The sequence below is a fragment of the Lepeophtheirus salmonis genome, chromosome 2 (genome assembly GCF_016086655.4).
Source record: "Lepeophtheirus salmonis chromosome 2, UVic_Lsal_1.4, whole genome shotgun sequence".
NCBI classification, from domain to species: domain Eukaryota; kingdom Metazoa; phylum Arthropoda; class Copepoda; order Siphonostomatoida; family Caligidae; genus Lepeophtheirus; species Lepeophtheirus salmonis.
Window position 1 is genome coordinate 8,967,996 of NC_052132.2, and position 20,720 is coordinate 8,988,715.

Here is a 20,720-nt window from a genome sequence, read left to right on the forward strand (position 1 = left end):
ACAGAGAGAGAGTTTACAAAAATATTATAATAGACCCTCTAAGTGTTCCAGAGGTCGGGAGAACAGTACGGATTCAATGTTTTGTTTCAAAAAAGTTGAACAATATTGGAAAACTCATTAAACAAAATAATAGAACTTATCAAATTTATTCTCGATAATGGGAGAACTTATTGGAGGAATAGGAATTTTCTATTTCCAGCCCTAAAAAAAGGTGTAATCGATTTCTTGTGACGTCATTGAGGGTGTTTTCATTTTCTAAATTATTTCGTTATATGATAGAATAAATTATGTAACTAAGTAAAAATAATATGTTCCTATAATATTGTATAATAATCAAAAAAGAAATCTATTTTGCAAAATATGTGCAATGCAAGTATTTCATATTTTATAAATCTGATTTAGCTTAATAAACCATCGACATTTTCAGGACAAGTTTTAGTGATATGAAGTTAAGAACCATTTCTAAGGACTGACAGTCCTAAGAAGACTTATGTATGCAAAATTCCTTGTTAGACTCGGAGAAGAAATAAGGATGGACATCACACCAATTTCTGCTTATATCCTTGCTTGATAAAGGGTTGGGGGCTTATGTTCATTTCCTTTCTCTCACTGAAAGTGATCAAATAAAATGTTGTATAGGCTAAGATGCTCTCCTCCCAACAAAATTTCAAATTTCAAGGTGACGACGTTAATTTTTGAATTATTTTGTTTAATTACTGGTAGATCAAATTATTTTTGACTACAATTATTAGTGTTTTAACAATACCAAAATTCATTCAAAAGTTTTTTTCTCTTTGTCATCGTATTCCCATAACTTTTTTATCACTTATAAATTTAGAAATTTCCATAGATAAACGAAATCCATTATCCCCAATGCCCTAGTAATTTGAAATTAGCAAAATGATATGAGTCGATTAAAAAAGTTTACTATGAAATTTTGTACATGTATAAATGAAAAAGAAAATAGACAAAGTTAAATATAATGTTTTCCCATTCTCATAATCGAAGAGACTCTAAGGAAAAAGATGACTTGCCTGAAAAAATAATACAAAATCATGTACCTGAAATATGTTCACTCATTTACAAAACCTCAACCAATAAAAAACAAAAAAAAAGTAGAAATAGGACATTTGTAGAATGAGCGGTGAATAAAACTGTAAAATTTATCTTACAAAATTCCAATTCCTAAACATGAAAAAAAAAAAGACGAACATAGAGCTCTTCAAATAAATTAAGCATCTTTTTGAAAGTATTATGTTTATAGATGAAAATAATAAAATAAAATAAATTACAGAAATTAATGAAGTCAATGTGATAATTTGGAGAATGTTTTGAAGATGAACGAACAGCTTAGATTTTATGACGTTTCATTAAAAAAGTTTGGAAATAAACACTGCCTTCACACCCTATCTTGCAATATTATAGGAAAAAGTTACTCCAATATCGATCCCCAATTACTCTCTGTCATTCACGCATTTGGCGTTACACTTACGTAGTTTATACATTTAATATGTTCTTTCCTCAAAAATGAAAAAATAATTAGGATAGACTTATAATATAGTATATAAAATATTTAGATAGTAACTACAAAAAACCCTCTTACCTTGAAATATATTTTTCATCAATATTTATGTCTGTCTCCTTTTCTGCTTTTTAGTTTTGATAAAAGCATTTGATATGATGATCAACCTTGGCTTTGATGACTTTGGCCAAACGTTAATATATCCTTTTGCATGTACCCAACACAGTTTTTGAGAAATTTTGTCTTTAGATTACTTAAAATTGACCTAGGAGTTGCCCTTGCCACTTTGTAGATATTTAATTAACAATTATGTATTTTGTATTTACATGACAAATAAAAAAGAACTTGGCCTCATAATTTAATGGATTCGTCCAATGTGCTATCAATAACATGGGTCATTTTATATTTATGCTATCTTTTGATAATAGTGTTATAATTATACTCAACACAACACAAAAACATGGTGGGAGGATTTTTCTCAAAATGGAATATAGTAAATTTTTTTATTCTTAGACATATCATCCACAATTTATGTCCCCAAATTATTTTTCTAAATCTTTGAGTGGACCTGTGAATTGGATTTTAACAAGCAAAAATTTATTGTCACAATAAATTAATGATAAATTTAGAATAATTTGGGGAAAAAAGTAAGTTTTTATCTTTCATTTTATTGCAATACTTTTTAAGAAGTATTACAATTATCCGATTTTACCAAAGAATGTTCTGTTCCGTTTGATAACTTGTTGCCAAAGAGAATGTAACTTCATAATTACTTTCTACTTTGTAGTAAAACCCTTGTCCTTATTGGCAAGCCAACATGGACAACCAATTTTTACAAAACTTTATCGAGGCCATATTTGTAACCCCAAGTGCATTGGTCATAGGGAAGATGATCATAGAAGATTAATCCCTGTAAATCCCATCAAAAACATAGCAACACCTTCCTGGCAGTCAATCCTGTCTTGGCCACGGTCTGGGCCGCTAAGTTGCTTTCGATCACAATTTTTGTAGATTGATATTGATGTAAGTGATCCAATATTCATGGCCAGTCACAACCAACTTCATAAATGATGCATTTTTCCCTTTCAGGTAGTAAAAATGGTTAGTTTCTTCCTTTGAAACCTTAATACTTGACGCTCGATAATTAACGACTGAACCGTCGAAGTCCAATACTATTAAAAAGTGTTTGTAGTATAAACACAAACTTTAACAACAATTTATCGTGTGATCAAAATGTAGTTAGTTTAAAATAAATGGCTTCAAAAAGGAATAAACATTAGTATTCCCACCACCTAATAAATATTAATTGAAAGGGTAATTTCAGGTCCAATATAAAGTCCCTGAAAGAAGTGAAGGTTGTTAACTATAGCTAAAAATATAGGATATATTAACTCATTCCACCCACAAAAAAAAAAGAAGCCTCTAATTTACACATATATGTCTATGAAATATTGGGCCGTATTTATGTTTATATGAAGCAAAATAATAAATTGGAATTTTCTATTTTTATTGAATTTTCTTCCGAATCGTTTTATGTTGATGCAACAAAAAAGTGAAAATTCTACAGTATTTTTTTAAAAGCATCATTTCAAATTTCCATTTTACGCATTTAAATATTGATTCAATATATTGTTTGTTTTATTTATGAAATCAAAAATAATTATTTCAGTTCCGCCAGTGGATGTCCGAATTTTAGAAAATAAGGGACGCCCTCTTTCAAATGGAAAGGAAACTCACTTACGCTGCGTAAGCACGGGATCTCGTCCAATGCCAGTTTTTCGTTGGTTTGTTGGTGGAAGAGAACTCATTGATGAAGCAATGACTGTGGAACAAAATCTGGATACACTTGTATCCCACTCTGAAATCTCATACTTGCCCAAGTCCTCTGAAAATGGAAAAACTATTGTATGTAGAGCAACAAATGAATATTTTCCTGATCATCCAAAAGAGGACTCATATGTACTCAATGTGCACTGTAAGTAGTATAATACTCATAAACCATTTATAATTAGAGCTCTGTTTTGAAAACAAGATAAGTAAAAAAAAATTAAACGAGAGATAATATTTGAAAACAGATATATGAAGAGCCTACTGCATATTAATGTATGTTTATATCATTTTCGTATTGCAAATGATAACTTGTGCCAATTTTTTTTTGTTTATAAGCAGTGTGCATATTTGATTTCGGAATGAAAAAAATATGGCAATAAAGTAGGTTTAAAAATTAATCTACACTAGAAATTTATAATAGTTAAAGCAAATAAATCAATATGATTGCTCTTGTAATGTTATTTAAAATTTGTAAAAAAATATAATAAAATGAAACATCAACATTTTTATTTTTATTTTGGCAAAAAGTTAGTGTGTATTTGTCCATAAAAATAAAAACTGTATTTGAATAGGAAGTTTTATGTATTTTTTTATTATTTTTTTGCAATAAAATAGCTTATTTTTGAAATTTAATAATATATTTTCATATACGAAAACTTATTTCACTCTGTCTAAAAAAAACTGCTTAATTTTTATAGACGTACCAATAGCGATTGTGTCATTTGGTCCAAGTTTAGATCCTGACAATATTCGAGAGGGAGATGATGTCTATTTTGAGTGTCATGTCAAAACCAATCCAAAGTTCTATAATATTACGTGGAGATTAAATGTAAGAAATTATTTATTTGAGTCATTCTGTTTATATATATATTTGAGTTTGTTTGTTTTCTTTATGGGTACCCACACCGTTGGGTATAGGAGGGTAAATCATTGAATGAGGACCTCTTTTAACCGGGCCAGGATAAGATGGGGGTGCCGATTTTCGAGGGAGGGGTTCAAATAAAGTTTTATTTTAAATCTTTATATACCCATCCCCCCAAAAAAAAGAAAAAAAGTGGAACTAAAAGAGACCAGATAGGGGGTTGATATTTAAGTTAAAAAGTGATTGGCCAATAAAAAAAACAAATGAATAAAAAAAAAATTATAATTTATTTTCTTTAAATCAATAAAGTTATGGGCCAAAATAATAATTAAAAAATCGGTGAAAATTGCTGTTGTTTTTTTTTCAGATACAACGAAAAGTCAAATTTGTAGAAAAAATAAATTTATATTTTAATTTGACACATACAAATGGATGTTTAACCGAAATATCTGTAATTTTTTTAATAATTTTGCAATTTTTTTTTTCTTTAATTCATCAAATGTCAATTTTTAAATACCAATGGGCAAAATTATTCGCTTTAGACATAAATTTAAATAGTTTAGTTCTTCTGAAATTTTATTTAACTTTTTTGACCATATTTAATATAATAAACTTGTTTTCGAGTATCATTTTTTCGACAATAATATTCTCCATATATTTTTTTTTGGTTTTGCATGTACGAAAAAAATCTTGGTAGATTTCTGAAGCTCTTTCAATTTGAGATATGCTCATAAATAGTTTTTTTTTTGTATATCCATAAGACGTGCTACTCGACTATAGTCAGTGAATAACGTCCCCGGGAAAAAAAGTAAAAAAGCTAATTATTTCTGGAGAAAAGTCACTTAGATGTTTTTGCGCATTAAGTTTTATGGTGGTCTATTGTCGGTACATTTACTTAATTTTGCACCAACTTATATATTTTTTGGTTTGTGACATGGAGCTTGTACAAAATTGACGCAGCTGCTCTTACCTCAATTTTGCGTTGTAAATTTTGGAGATCCTAGCAGATACGTTAATTTATGCTGCTAAAATCAGTCTAAAAACAAACCAGTCATAAATATGTAGCTTTAAAAAAAATGTTTTGTATTATTTATAAACTCAGATAGAGCTATAAAATAAGAAAACATACTCGTGTTACTTATGCCACTTTTTCAATAATCCGACGATTTTTAATTATACTACAATACTTCAACAAAACCAATTTGTAATTTTATCTGTAATCCTGCTTTCAATTTAAAAAAAAAGTGAATTTAATGACTTCTCATATTTAAAATCCTAAAAAAATTATTTTGTCACATTTCTAACTCAAACTTGTGATTTTTAACTGTTACAACCACAACAAACTGGGTGAAACTTTGCAACATTTGACAATAAAATTTATATAAAACTTGTGGGTAAAACTACTGACTATTTAACTATAGTTATACCCTCTCCCCATCTTTTCATAGATAAAACCACCATGATATATATTTAGGTATATTGCATTGAAATTTGATGAGTCTAAGTCAAACCAACATGGAGCAATAAAGCAAATAAACAAGCAAAAAAAGCAAGTGTACCCAATCTCCCCTAACGTTTTTTTTTCTAAATTTATTTTAAGCCGATGTGAAAAACTTATAGTATGGTCATTAATTTTAAGTAATATTTGATGATAAAATGGATATCAATTAGGATTTCTATACAAAAAATAATCTTGCCATATAAATGGGCATCCATGTTTTTTTCTACAGAAATGCTACATATACGTGAACTTGTGTTCCCGTCACTGTTTTGGGTAAGCATATAGTTGTCCCTTGGGAACATGCTCTTCAACTATGGCAAGACATGTCACATGAGGACATTGTATTAGACGTCCGTCTTGACATTCTTGTTGCCCTTGAAGAAGTAGGGAGGTATCTTGCTACCATCGGACGCCACGACGCTGAGGACTGAGGTTGAGACCTGACTTGAGGTTTGGTCCTGAAGGTTCCCTCGATCTGACCTCTGGATTCAGTCAATAAATGATCATTTAACTTGTTTGGAACCACTGTGAATATCTTTTTGTTTGAAATTGACTTGTAGGCAAAATATATTGCACACCCTCAGTCTTTTTGACTTGTTTTTTGGACATTTTTGATATCATAAAAACAAAACAAAAATCAAATTATAGCTTTTTTGAGCTCTTTTGATTGGCACCTATAATTGTCAGACTGTTAGAAGTGAGGCTAGATGGCCTCGAAGAAGGTTATAAGTTTTGAGCCCTCACCTTGTATGTGATTGTCAAAATTACTTATTGAAATGTTTGCTAATCAATTCAATTTCTTCGTAGTTTTCTCAAATTTTGTAAATCTAAATAATGATTATTAGAGTTGGATCGGTCTTAAGACTGCATAGACCTTCGTTGGAATATGTGGTGAGAAGAAACATTTGCTTATCTAATAATGATAATATTATCTTTATTTTATTAAAAAGTTAAACTTTTTTCAAAAGCTAAAATGATGTAGTTAGTAACAACATTATTTTAGCAGCTGTATTTACCATAAAAGACCGATAGGGACTAGTCCTAGGATTACCAAAATTATTAAAGACCACACTGGTGGTACAACAGTCATTTTAATTTTTTAGACTGATCCAACACTAAAGCTTATTAATTCATGTCACGATACAGTTAGTTGGAAGTTCATAATTAATTACGAGTAGTAAAATCCAAAATTTCATCTAGATATTTCTCAGAAATCATTTTGACTATTATTATAGAAACTCTTTACTGAAATTCAAGGAAGGGGGTACATAATCCCCCTTCATATATATTTGGTGGGGGTGGGATACACAGAGTGGGCATCCAACTCTTGAAGTATCATTTAAATACTATATAATCATCGTTATTTGTAATTGTAAAATTATTTTACGCAACCAAGTGACAGCTGAAATAAAAATGAACAAGTTTTGATTTAAGCTTCTTTTTGTAAATATAACATTTTCGGAGAAACAACAAAAAATGGAGCTCGAATACGATATCCTTCACTTCAATCTCAGTGCTGAGACGACTTTAGAGAACGTTGAGATATCCATCCGACTATGTTCAATATCGAAAAGTCCATAAAGAATCGTAATGGTGTTGAAAGGTGTTTACAGCCAAAAATAACTAAAACAACGGCTGCAACAATATGACTGACTTCTAGCATACCTCCAAATGTCTTTCCACCAACCCCAAACTCAACACTATAGGCTTTGTAGTTTGAAGCATCTAGAAGAAAAATGCTGCACCTCTCATCCAAATTTGAGTCTGAACTTGCAGCTTGGTATGTTATCGACACGGCAATAATCGTCAAAAACTGACAATGTATTTCCCAGATAACATAAAATAGTTAAATTTAGAATTTAAATATATCGTAAGTTGCATATTAGTTGTCTTTTCTAGATTCCATAAAAATCACGTTATGTTAGTTATAATTCTTGATACTTCAAAACGTGAATTCTGCCATATTTGTTCGCCATGAATCATTTTTTCAACATAGTTATCTTTTAGAGGATTAAAAAAATTAGCCTGTTTTGTGTATACTATACAAAAGCTTAAAATAGTTGCGTCGTTATACAAAAAGTGTCACAAAATATCAAATCAAAGTCAGCAATTGTTTTGTTCATTGGCTTTTTTTTTATCATAGTAAGATTTGGTTGACGTAGGAAGAAGTTACAAAATTATAAGAACTCAAAGTCACACATTTAGTTATAAATTTAATATCAAACATTAATTTAAAACATAGTAAGATAGATTACATATCTCAAACTAGTGTCATGTGTTGATCAATTTTAGGGAAATCATTTTAGTGGGATATTTAAACTTTACCAAGAGCCCACTCTATCCATCTATCATCTATATTATATTATAAAATTGAAATGTAAATTTAATGATATTTTTGATGCTCGACAAAAAAGTATTATTGTAACCAAACCCTTATTGCAGCTGTTCTTGGTCTACACTTTTTAATTTACCTTCGTATAAGTAATTTTAACAATCAAATATCCATATCTATTGTGTAAATCTTTATTGAAAATTACTTTTTTACATATAACTCTAAATTAAATAAATTAATTTCCAAACAAAAATAAGTAATGAAAAATAATTTCCAAAAGTAGGAACGAAGAAACTTTTTGCTTATAGAGCATTTTCACTGAAGTAATGAATTGGGAAATAGTTAAGGGAAGCACCATCTGTAAAGCTCATAATTGATATTTTTATAACATAAAATTAATAAATTTTCAATAACTCTACGTAAAACTTCTTCAATGTCTCTTTAAAATAAAACAAAATTCACATTTACATTGAATAATAATTAATACCTATGACAAAAAGGGATATTAAAATTTGCTCAAAGTAAAATGTATTGTAACACCCGTTAAAATGGCTAAAAATATTTTTTGTAATTTATTAGTGACGAGAAAAATAACATATTTTGATAACAAAGTAAAAATACATTTTTGATTTATATTAGACTTTTATTTTTTTAAACAAGATATTAGAAATGTGTTTTTCCAATCTTATACTGTCCCGGGGCACTTACAATGCTGGATGGTCCATAGAAATATGAACACATGCTAATTCCATAATTGAATCAAGGTTGAGTGGTTTAAATTTATTCATATTTTGATAAATGAAACAAACAACAATTAGTTACAAAATAAAACAAATATGAGCTCACTAGCTTATGTACAGGCCGAGAAAATGACACTTGAAAGGGATCGACGAATCTTTATTCGTGCACTCCAAGCAATTAGGGGTCTCCAGGACGACCGTCAGCAAGTCCAAAACGTTGGATAAATGAAAGCTTTTATCAAAATGGTCAAACTGGATCTGGAGGAGTTAAAGAAAACATCCCAGGCCAATGAGGTCCATGAGTCCATGAGGACCCATGTAAAAGATGTCGGGATTTCACACCAAACTGTCAAGAGACCAATAAAAAAATGTGTGGAAAGAATGATGTGATGTTGAAGAGGCCGCTTTTAACATCAGCAATGAAAGAGCCCCATCTTCTCTGTAGCAAGACTTTTTTGAGTTCTTTTGGTCTTTTTTGAAAATTTTGGTCACCCTACAACCCTGTTTCCAAACTCTTTGACTACACCTTTGAGATGCTTTTCGAAGGGAAGGCCTACAGTGTCCATCATCCAAACACCGAGGCCCTCAAAGCCACTGTCTGCCAGCTCTGGGGCGCAATGACAGAGGACTACATCTGCAGCGGGTGCCAGGCCTTGAGCCCCACCTAGAAGTCATCATTACCTGTAAAGTTGATTTCATTAATAGTTAAAAGAACTTCAAAATTCAATATGTTTAGTTTTTAATGGACCATTCGTTAGAACATTTACTTGCTGGAGTACTGTTTACAAAATAAAACGGATATTTTATATATTACTATACAATATATATTTGATAAATACTACAGAGTCTACCTGAAAAATATATATGGGGTTTGCCCTTACGCACATTTTTGCTATTAGAAAGATAGTTTTTTAATAAATAATAAGATTCAAATCCTTATATTTTTGATTTTATTTTGACATGTGGCAATTTTTTTTATATTAAAAAAAAATTAAAACTCTTATAAAACTTGTTTGTTTAAATTTCCAAAATGGCCAACACCAAAATTGATGACTTCATATGAAAACGCTTTTAAAAATTACTAAACAGTTAATATAGTAAATTGTATTTCCTTTATTTATCTTACCGTTACATTTACATAATCAAAAATATATAATACAGCTTTTAAAAGATATTTCCACTTTTGATTGTGCTTGTTTACTGCAACATAACATTAACATAAATAATTAATAAGATATGGGTTTTATTGTATTAAGGAGGAGATACAACTAATTAATTTGTAAAATATAAAGCAAGTGTCGTATTCGAGTTATAACGGTTGAATTTTTTTCAGATTACATTAATTACATATTTATTCTTTTTAAGTTTGAGTCTTTTGAGAATTGAGGCAAGTTGAGCTCAGAAAAATATTTTTTCATACTACAAATATAAGTTTAATAATTAAGTCTGTTTAAACACCTTAATACAATTGTCAATCAACCCATTAATGCCCATCATCGTATATATGGTATGTATTTTATATGTTAACATTGTTTATAATATATCCATGGTAATAAGTTCCAATCTAGTACAAATATTGTTTGGGGTATTCTGAACACGTTTCATACTTATATGTTGTTTTGGACACCGGTATTGACCTTGAAGTTGATAATTTGCCTCAAGCACTATATCAGTGAAGATGACTTGTAGGTATAAGTTAGTTTAAAGAGCAAAGTTTTTGTTTTATTCCTAAGATATTCATCGTATATCTCATTTATAGTTAATTGTTGTCATAGAATTATGCTAAATTAAAAAATGATAATTATCATTAATGTGGGAGGGTTTTTTATTGAACCTACTATGTATAGTAGTTTAGGAACATAGAAGTACAACCTTTCGAATGACAAACAAAATGGATAATAATAGTTTTGTTGTGTAATTAGAAAACAATTTTGATTGAATATAATTGTTATAATGCATGTCCGTGTCGATCTATTTTTATAATACTTATATTATATATATATAATTCTACAACAAGATAAAACAGCAAAAACAAGATTTTTCTTGTTTCTCTGGACTGATAACGCAGTTATTTCAGTAGGATCTAATATTCATGGCCTCAATGCAACAGTAAATGTAAACAGGGTGTCATCAAAAGTGAAGAAGAGGGTTCAAGTCACTCAATCTGATGCAATTCGTCAATACAATACATACCTATCCAAAAATATACTTTTTTCAATTTTGATATGTTTCCGCACTTTTTTGTTGCTTTAAAATATGATAAGCTGGATATTTTTTTTTACTATATAGAAGAAATCACCAGAACAGTGGTTCAAGTTTGTGGCTTTTTTTCAGCCTGCAATCTAAACAACTGGGCCAAAGTTCGGACTTGGAACATGTATATAATTTCAAAAATGATTCACCTTTTACGAGTAACTCCCAAAGATGAAGAAACTGCAACACATATTTTCATGATGAAGATGACATTTTTAATATTAAATAAGAAAACAAATAAATGGATGAAGATAATTCATTATGGCTTGAAATATGGCGGCCTTTATGTCATATCTTTTAATATTTTTTGTAAATCGCTTAGCTCCGACTGGATAGGGAAACTTTAGACGGAGGAACATTTATGTAGTTGTCATATCTCAATGTTTTTCAACAACAACTACAAGAGGGAACCCAACAAAGGTCTTAGAAGGATTTTGGAAAAGTTGACAACATATTCGGAAAGGATGAAAATATTTTCAAAGGGGCTCATTGATCTCTGCTCTTTTGAGCTCACAATGATATGAAGATCTGGACAAGTGGAGTTGATTATGCTGTTAGCTGTTGAGTTTATACTGGGATAAAAGAATATGTGGAATTTGTCAGAGGAAGGACTAAAGTGCCATCATTTTCAATTTGAACGCGCGACGTTCCTTCCAATTTATAATGCAATCTGCTTAGAGGAACATTTTAATTTTTAAAAGATGAAGAAGGATGATTTTTTAGCTTTTTTCTCCGGACAAAAGGACAAGATTTTTAATGGAACTGTTGCAAAAGCTCAACATATTTTATATGTTAATCATGATTCAACGGTGACATCTATGACATCTCCGGTGTTTTATCTGCTGTGAAACTTCACCTTCGTCTTTTAGAACGGATTGACATTTTATAGACAAACTCTACTGTTCAGCATTTTGTTTTGTTTTTTCAAGTTTCTTCTCAGGAGAAAAATTTCAAGTACTTTTATTCAGCAAGCACATGTTCTAGAAAAAACAGATAGACCTCAAATTCATCCTTCAGTACTCAGTGACGTCTGTTTTGATAATATTGGACATTTTGTAGAATCTATGTTCAAGCAAGAAAGGAAATGTGCACTGAAAATATGCAAGTCCAGAGCATCACAACAGTGCGCCAAATGTGACGTTCCTTTCTGTATAAAATGCAACATTCCATATCACTAGCATTTAAAATAAATGTTTCATTATCAATGCATATTCTTATGATTACACTTTTTTAATTTTAATATGCATTTGCAAGGAAATCCATGTTTTTGTACATCAATGTCGTGTTTTTATAACAAGAATAATGCAATGTTTTATTTGTTGGAAAAAAATACACAGAAACCAAGAAATAATCATATTTTCTTTAACATCTAGTCCCGTACTAATTCAAGCACCGAACCTATTATATATAGTATACGTAATATTTTGATTATTTGAATATATATTCAATCGATATAAATTACCTCAAATATTTAAAAATAAAAATAAAAAATAGGCGCTAATGGGTTAGACAAGACATCAAAACTTTACCCTATTTTGCTCTTAATTGAGATGTTGTGGTTTTGATTGCCTTAATCCAGAGAAACATGAAAATGACCTTACTAATCTCAATTTTCTGATTTTGTGGCCCACAATGTAGATTTTGAGTATATATCATAAATGTGTGTATTGTTTTGATTTAAAACACTTAAGTAGAAAAATATTTAGTGAATAAAATTTGAAGGTAATTAGAGTAAAAAGTTGGAAAAAAGTATTTTCATATTCTCCGTCATTTTTTAACAAGGTACAATTTTTACATATTGTTTATATCGATCATAATATAAAAAGTTGTAAAGGTGTAAGTGTTTACTACAAACGCTCTTTGAAAGTATTGCGCTTGGCCAGTTCATATTATACATTTTTACTACCTGAAAGAGAAAAACGCTATGAAAGCGACCAAGAGCAATATCAATTTCTACGGGACCAATACCCTTTCGGTTTTTGCTATATGCATGCAAATATTTTTGTAAATATATTAAGCTATTAAGATATATTGATAGAATACGAAATTACGAGATATTTCTCTTAGTAGGTGACAATACTAGAAATTTTGTTTTATAAAAGTCATTTTCATGTTTTCAAGGCAAAGGAATAAAAAGTATATTTATAAATATGGGGCTGTAAAATATCCAGTTCACTAACAGAGGGTAATAAAAAGCATTAGTGAGTTCATATTTAGTTAATCAAATCAAAATAACAAAATTCAGTCATTTACATTAATTGTCAATTGTTTTTATCTAAAGCTCAATTTTTATTACTCTTGAGGCTTAGTATTATATCAGGGGATTATTTTCTTATAGGATTATAATAAAAGAGAAAATAATGAGTTAGTGTAGTAAAATCCTATATACTTTAAAACTACCATTTAAACTTTTAGTTAATAAAAACAAAGCAAATCTAACAAAATAAAAAAATTATGGGAATGCACAACTATTTCATAAGCATGTTCTATAGCCATATAGAATATATGTTACATATTTTCATTTCAACGTGAAAATTATTTCCCATTTATTTTAGTGGATTATGTCGACAGCTTCAAAGGAACATTTTATCTTATAGACCATTATTTTATCATATTTGATGACAATTCCGATAATTGCTCAACAAGTTTGCAAATATTTTTTGTAATTTGATATTGAAGTAAAAAACATCCAATAAAAGCTCAGCTATTTCTTTACTTCACAGATACATTTAGCCCAATGTTTCATAGACATATTTTTGTCAATTTAATGCTTTGTACTCAAACTAGAGGGATGAGTTATTGTACCCAAAAGCTTTAGATATATAGGGGATCCCCCTTATAAAGATTTTGGAGACCAAGAAAAATCAGTGTCATATCCAATCCGATTTGTAGGGGGACTTTATCAGTACAATAATCCGTAAAATAGGAGAAATTATTGTCAAAGTCAATTTCTACTATATTTCCTTTGTTTTTTAGAAATGGTAATGGCAATAAAAACGTTTTATTCATTATAAATTATTTAAATCAAAGTATGCTAGACAAGATACTTGAAGAATAATTGTAACATTGATTTTCAACTGGTCATTTAAATAATTGGAACATATGCAATATTTATTTTAATTGCAAGTGTGCATAATAAGTAATAATATAAAGTTTTAAGTCTAAGTATCAAATCAAATACATACAGGAACCTCCCCCCCCCCCTGTATACTCTAAACGAGACCATCAACGACTACTAATCTTTTTGTTTAACTTATTGTATTGTTTTTTAATTTATTATCATAATATTCAAAAATGAAGGGAGCATACCGTACTATACTGTGAGTCAGAATAATTCCCTACACGGCGTTATGATAAATTTGCAGTGGTTGAAACCATGTAATGCGGGGATCTCTTGTTATTTAAAAACTTAAAAGTTGTTTCATGTTCCACCATTGAGAAACTGTATATATGTTAGATTCACCCTGATTCATAATCTGAAGAACATCAACTGTAACTTACCATTAATTCATTTGATGAAGTTCATCAAAAAGAAAACGGAATTTAATGACAAAAATTATACACTGCCCAATGTATCCCTAAATTAAACTTAATTGAGATTATCTTGTTTATAAGGAAGTAATATTTCCCATGCCAAGTCTTGTGTATGCAGAACTGACGCATAACTGAACTAGCCCATTATCCTAAAAAGGTCAAAGTGAGACACAATTAATGAGACTTCTTTTATATTCGCTATATATATGTATAAATTTATTATAAAACAACTTTATCCAGTTCTATTACTATTTTTGACACCATTATGGGTAAATTATATTAATTTGTTGATAGCAATTCAGGATCATTTGTCGAAGAGTAAACATATAATCCACACTCAATTTTTGAGTGTTCTAGCTTACTTCTGTGACAATGTGTCACTAATATAAGTTAAATTTTAACAATATAACTCTTTTGCTCTTGGGAAATGTTGATAAGATTAAGCTGAAAAAAATATGACCTCTAACTAAATTGACAGTATAAATTAACTTGATATTACAACCGATGCATGCATATTTATATACCTGTAAATAAAAAGTACACACCTTCAATATATTAAATATATTTCTATTTTAAAATAAAACACAAGGGTAATATTTTAATAGATGAGAAAATAATATTTTATTTATAAAACTTAAGTACAATTTATTAAATAGACAAATATCAAATATAAATAAATATATTTTTAGGTAAAATATATTTTTTCCATCATATAAACAAACAGGTCAATGTTCAACAAAAAAAAAATTAAGTCAATAACAGAGATGTTTTTCAAATATATGGCATAGTTAAGATGCCCAAAAAGTTTAACTATAGTTTGAAACACTTATTTGTTTATGAAACTTAGATTGTCTTCGATTTTAGATTTATAAAACAATATATCAATTTATTATTTTGACGATAAATTTGGGCTATTTGAAGTGCAATTTATGACACAACCAAAATGTTAATAATAATAATTTTTGTTAAAATTTGACAATAATTGTTAGAGAAATACAAATGCAAGTCAAACTCAATTAAAAAACGAAAACACATTCTAGGTTGCTTTTGTGTTGATAGGCAACAGATAAGAGTAAATTTATGTCTACTTACAATTAATTAAATAAATATATCATATTGGAAAACATTTAAAAAAATAAAGTATTATAAATTATTAATTTTACCATAAACCCATATCTAACTCATTTTTTACATCGCTTTTAATCATTCTTATATAATTTGTAATCCAACAAAGATGTATTCCAAATATTATAAGGATGTATTTGATTGTTCGATGAACTTATTACGCAATAATCATTTTTTCTTAATAAATATCACATCTAATTTATAAGTGGGTTATACTTATTATATATATATATATATGTACAGACATATTCATATCGTGGTTGAAATACATTTTTATCCTACAAATAGATGTACCAATCAAGTATCAAGTAGGAATGTTACTTGAAATCAAAAATATTCAATTAGAGGTTTGTATTTATAATCACAATATCATTTACTTCCCTGGTAATTTCCAAACGATATCACAAAATAACAGATCACTAAAATACTAACAAAGAAATCGCTCCCTTTTGGAAATATGGGAAGAATATACCCTCATTTTCATTAAGGAGAGGGGGTGACGATCAACTAAAACGGTAAAAGCTTGTTAGGCAAGATCTTGCCCTGGCTTTAGACCACATAAAGGGATACCCTTATACCTTCAACCAATATGGTTTACCCTCTCAACCTGGAAAAGTGGGCAGGACTGCTACAAAATAAATTGAGAGGGCTTTTGGAAAAAGTCTAGCGCCCTTTTAGCAGTACTGACGTTTTTGATATGATCAATCCGTCAAGCATGCTTGTGCAAAACACTGCCCCAAAATAAGAAACTCTGCAGTGTGCCCTCTTCCAGGAATGGGATAATATCTCTTAAAAAACTGTCCGTGATGCATCTGCCCAAGTGAATCCTCGTCCCTGCTATGTAATCCAAGAAAAATGTGGCTTTAAAAAAAAATGTTTTTAGGACAGGTCGTAAGATTGGACTGGATCAAATAAATCAGGAACGAAACAATTTCTAGTTACCAAATATATCATGCATGTGTACAAAATTTCATTCTTGGAACTGTGCATGTTATAATCTTCCAATTTCAACAACCCTCCCTGACAAAAGTAAGGGAATATGTAATTTTAATTGGTTTTTCCTGGGGCGAGAGAAAATGCAATATATTTTCACTCCTACAAACAAAAAAACAATTTTATTCTTTGTTTTGAAAAGGAGAGCTGTCGAGGTTTGCAAATTATAAAAAGCAAAGTTTATTTAGTTTTATTTTTTTATTCGTATTACGGGTACATGTATGATAAATGTTGCAACCCATCTTAAGTTAATTGAGTACCTACTTCAATTCACAGATGAATTTTAAATTAAAAAAAAATATAGTTTTCCTAATTTTATTGATTTCTTTTTTGAAAAAAATAAAAGAGAACATTTATAAAAATTGTGACTGAGGATACTTCCACATATTTTACTTAATAAAATAATGTTATAAAAATTAGAGTCCAATAGACTTGTAGATTTCAAAATTACTCTTATCCTTATTTAAATGTTTATATATTTTCTTTTTAAAGTACGTTTGTACCTACTTTTTAAGCGCCATTACCTCAATTTAGGACACATTTTATATTTATTTTGAACATTTAACATTTCATAGAAAGCTGTATGACAATAGAAGAATATATCATTACTTTATTTTATTTCCTTAATGTAACAATTTATATAAATAAACACAATAAATTTTTGACAATTTTCTACATTAATTAAATCCCTCTTATAATCATAAAAGGGAGGCATGTTGTTTATTGAAGATAACAAAATATAAGTATTTAACTGTTACCTGGTGTGTTTATCTACCTCGTGACAGAAATATCCGTGTGGAATCTTTTGTCTAACATATTTTTGACCCATCTTCTATATATCAATTATAATTTATCGAAAATAAGATGCACAAGTTGTCTATGATGCTACTATAGTGCACGCTCTTGGGTAAAATTTGTCACTTAGGCAACTGTTTTTTTTTAAAGATAGGTGGTCTAAACCTGCACCGGTTGGAAAAAATAGAATCAATTGTCGATTTCATTGTTGCAAAGAAATGTAAAAATCCATCTTTGGAATCTGCACCAGGGGCAACAACATAACAATTGTTTGAATTCCAGGACTTGGTGAGACGTTCATTCACAAGGTAAAAGGAAAAATTAGGCTTCTAAAGGTAATTTTGATGGAACAGAAATGTAAGATGATGTCATAGGTCGAAATAAATAATTTTCAAAAGCAAGAATTCTTAGCCAGAATCCAGCAAATTATTAATGAGGACCTAAGAGACGTGTTAGAGACCAAGGCAAAGGTCTGGATCGACATGGTCGCACAATAGGAGGTCTTTCTTGTGGCAGCAGGATTCTGTTCCCTGTCCTAACCTAAAAAAATCTCAAATTGCTCCAAAACAGTTTTGTGGACTTCATCTCGGCGAGATTTTTGGGCTCCAAACTCGTCAGATCTAAATGAGATGGTTTTCCATGTGTGAATGCAATTGACCGACACACCTACCGAGCACCCGTAACACCAAAGACAAAATTATCATTTGGATGAAGAAATAATTCATGGATTTGCTTAAAACCATGGGGCGAAGGCCTACTCATACTTTAATTATCCTTTAGAGACTGTAATTGATGCTATAGGTGATTATATTTATTAAAATAAATCAGAATTAATCAAGGAGGCCAGATAAGAAGGAGATAGAATATCAGAATGTAAAAACTTCATACTTATGTATTTGCTTTTGTCATCTTCATTTGTAACCACGAAATCCGTACATTATTGTCGTAGGTCTAAGCAGCAAATTGCGATATTTTTACAACTACTGATGAATAAGTTAAATGAAGCTTTATAAAATAATTAAACTCTTCTAAAAGTCTCTTGCCAGCAGAGATTACCTGAAAATATTTAAAGTTCCTTTTACCTAGAATAGTTTTTGTGTCTTCATCCGCTTCTGCATGTTTTTTTTTTTGCGATTGATCTGCATCACTTTTATCATAATAAGCGACATGGTACCTGCTATAACATTTGGCAGAAATTGAAAATAAAAATTGTCCAAGTATTTGATTTTCTAATGGTACCTGTAGACTAGCTCATGCTACCAATCTTTTCATAGTTCCAACAATTACATCACAGTGTGATTTACTGTGACTTGTGGCAAAGATTCAAAAAAAGTTTACAGTTCTTACATGCACTGCCATTAGAAATGTAATGTACTTACTATAGGGTTTTCAAAGATTATGAAAAAATTGGGGGGCTTTAAAACCCTAAAAAGGGATTATCGACGCCATTGTGATACCAGTAGTATCAAGAGTGAAAGGACAACAGTTCAAAGTCTAAAACAAGAATGAACAAACTATTTTTAACATTATGTCCATCTTAATAAATAAGCGATATACTATGAAATTCTATTACATTATCAAAATTTGTAAACTTCTAATAAATATTATTATTTACAATATTTCAGTTTTCTTTTTTCAGTATATATGAATCATAAAAACGTAAGTAAAATTGACCAAATCTCGGGAAAAAAGTAACCTAACTTTGAGATCTTACCCTGGGAGGTATGATAAAAACAACAGCACGCTTTTTGGCACAGTGATACCCCAATTTATGTTAACAAATTTCCAAAGTTTCATACTCATAAGAGGTGGGCATTTTTATTTATTGTTGATCAAGAACTTGTTAGTTTATTTCATATTTTTATTTTAAATCAAAATTGAGGTTATACGAGATTTAGATAATGTAATTTTGACTTCATTTTTAGAATCAACACACTTAAAAATACTGAAGTACCAAATTTCAAGAGGAACTTTTTCGGATAAAAAAACACAAAAAGAAAAGAAGTGTCAGGTAAAAGACATCGAAGCAACGTTTAAAATTTTGGTCTGAGACGAGTGTCTATATCGTAGAAACGACTCAGCATTATGTACTGAAATTTGGCACACTTAATTTACTTATAAATTTAAGCTTGTGAGCCAAAAATCATCCAAATCGGAGGATTGGAGTGACATTTTTATTTTTTTCGTTGATTTGACATGGACTATAACCCCTTAGACTACTGTATCTGAGGCGCCATTGAGAAAAAGGCCTGTGCAATCCCTCATACAAGTGTCGAAAATTTAAAAAATTATGTTGCAGAAGGAACGTGGAGTTAGACAAAACACGTTTAGGAGTTCAGGTCCATTTTTGAGACTAAGAAGAGACTATGAAAGCCACTTTGCAAAGTTGTTATAAAATGATAAACAAAACGAACCTTTGTGTACTTTATGAAAAACTTGAAGCGATTTATCATGGGTGAAAATTTTCACTATTTGCTTCCTCACACAGTATATACAACCCAATAATTTAATCACATATTTTAATGAATTATAGTCTATTCACTTAAATTTGAGGAATAAGTTAGGATACTCCAAATTTTTATTTATAAGTAAACAACCGTATTTGATGTATGAGACTTATGTTATCCACAAAATGACCCATTTTAAATCAAATCTGTGAAATATTTTTTAATCACAATAATTTTGGCTAATTTAATTCAGTTTTCTGCGACTTCATAAGTTTTGTACAAATATTTTGTTCATAGAAATTGATAATAATTTTAATTAAAAAAATACTCAATTTTACTTAATACTATTCTAGATTACTTTTGTGTTGACGGCCCACATAAACTTTTGTACATAAGAAGTCTTTAAATGTTAAATAGTATCACATCAAACTCTGCAATATGAGAATGTATTTTTTTTTAGAAAAATATTGACTCTTCTGAATCATCTATCACAACTTTCTCTTGAAAATTTAGAAATGGAAAAAAAGTAAAACCACCATTTTCTATCATGCCAATTATGTTATATCTTTTTTTGAAATAATTGTCAATATAATCGAAGTAAGTATGTTTATTCAAACTGTATAGTTAAGAGCTATTACTACCACTTGAAAATATTTTTATCACATTAAACTTTCCATTAACATGAAATAATTTTAAATATTTATTCTGTTATTTTGTAGTCTTCAAGATGATTTTTATTTTGAAAGGTATTGAGTTATAGAAAATATTTTTGCTTACATCATTAAT

The 20,720-nt window shown here is 29.4% G+C and overlaps 1 protein-coding gene across 3 annotated transcripts in view; it reads left to right on the forward strand.

Moving 5' to 3' along the window:
- LOC121132502 (neural cell adhesion molecule 2) overlaps positions 1–20,720 on the forward strand; it is a 295,780-nt gene that overhangs the window by 237,327 nt on the left and 37,733 nt on the right. For all 3 annotated transcript variants that reach the window (XM_040727918.2, XM_071894191.1, XM_071894192.1), the window contains 2 exons: positions 3,192–3,497; positions 4,051–4,181. In XM_040727918.2, the coding sequence (XP_040583852.1) occupies positions 3,192–3,497; positions 4,051–4,181 (437 nt within the window). The remainder of the gene's footprint in view (positions 1–3,191; positions 3,498–4,050; positions 4,182–20,720) is intronic.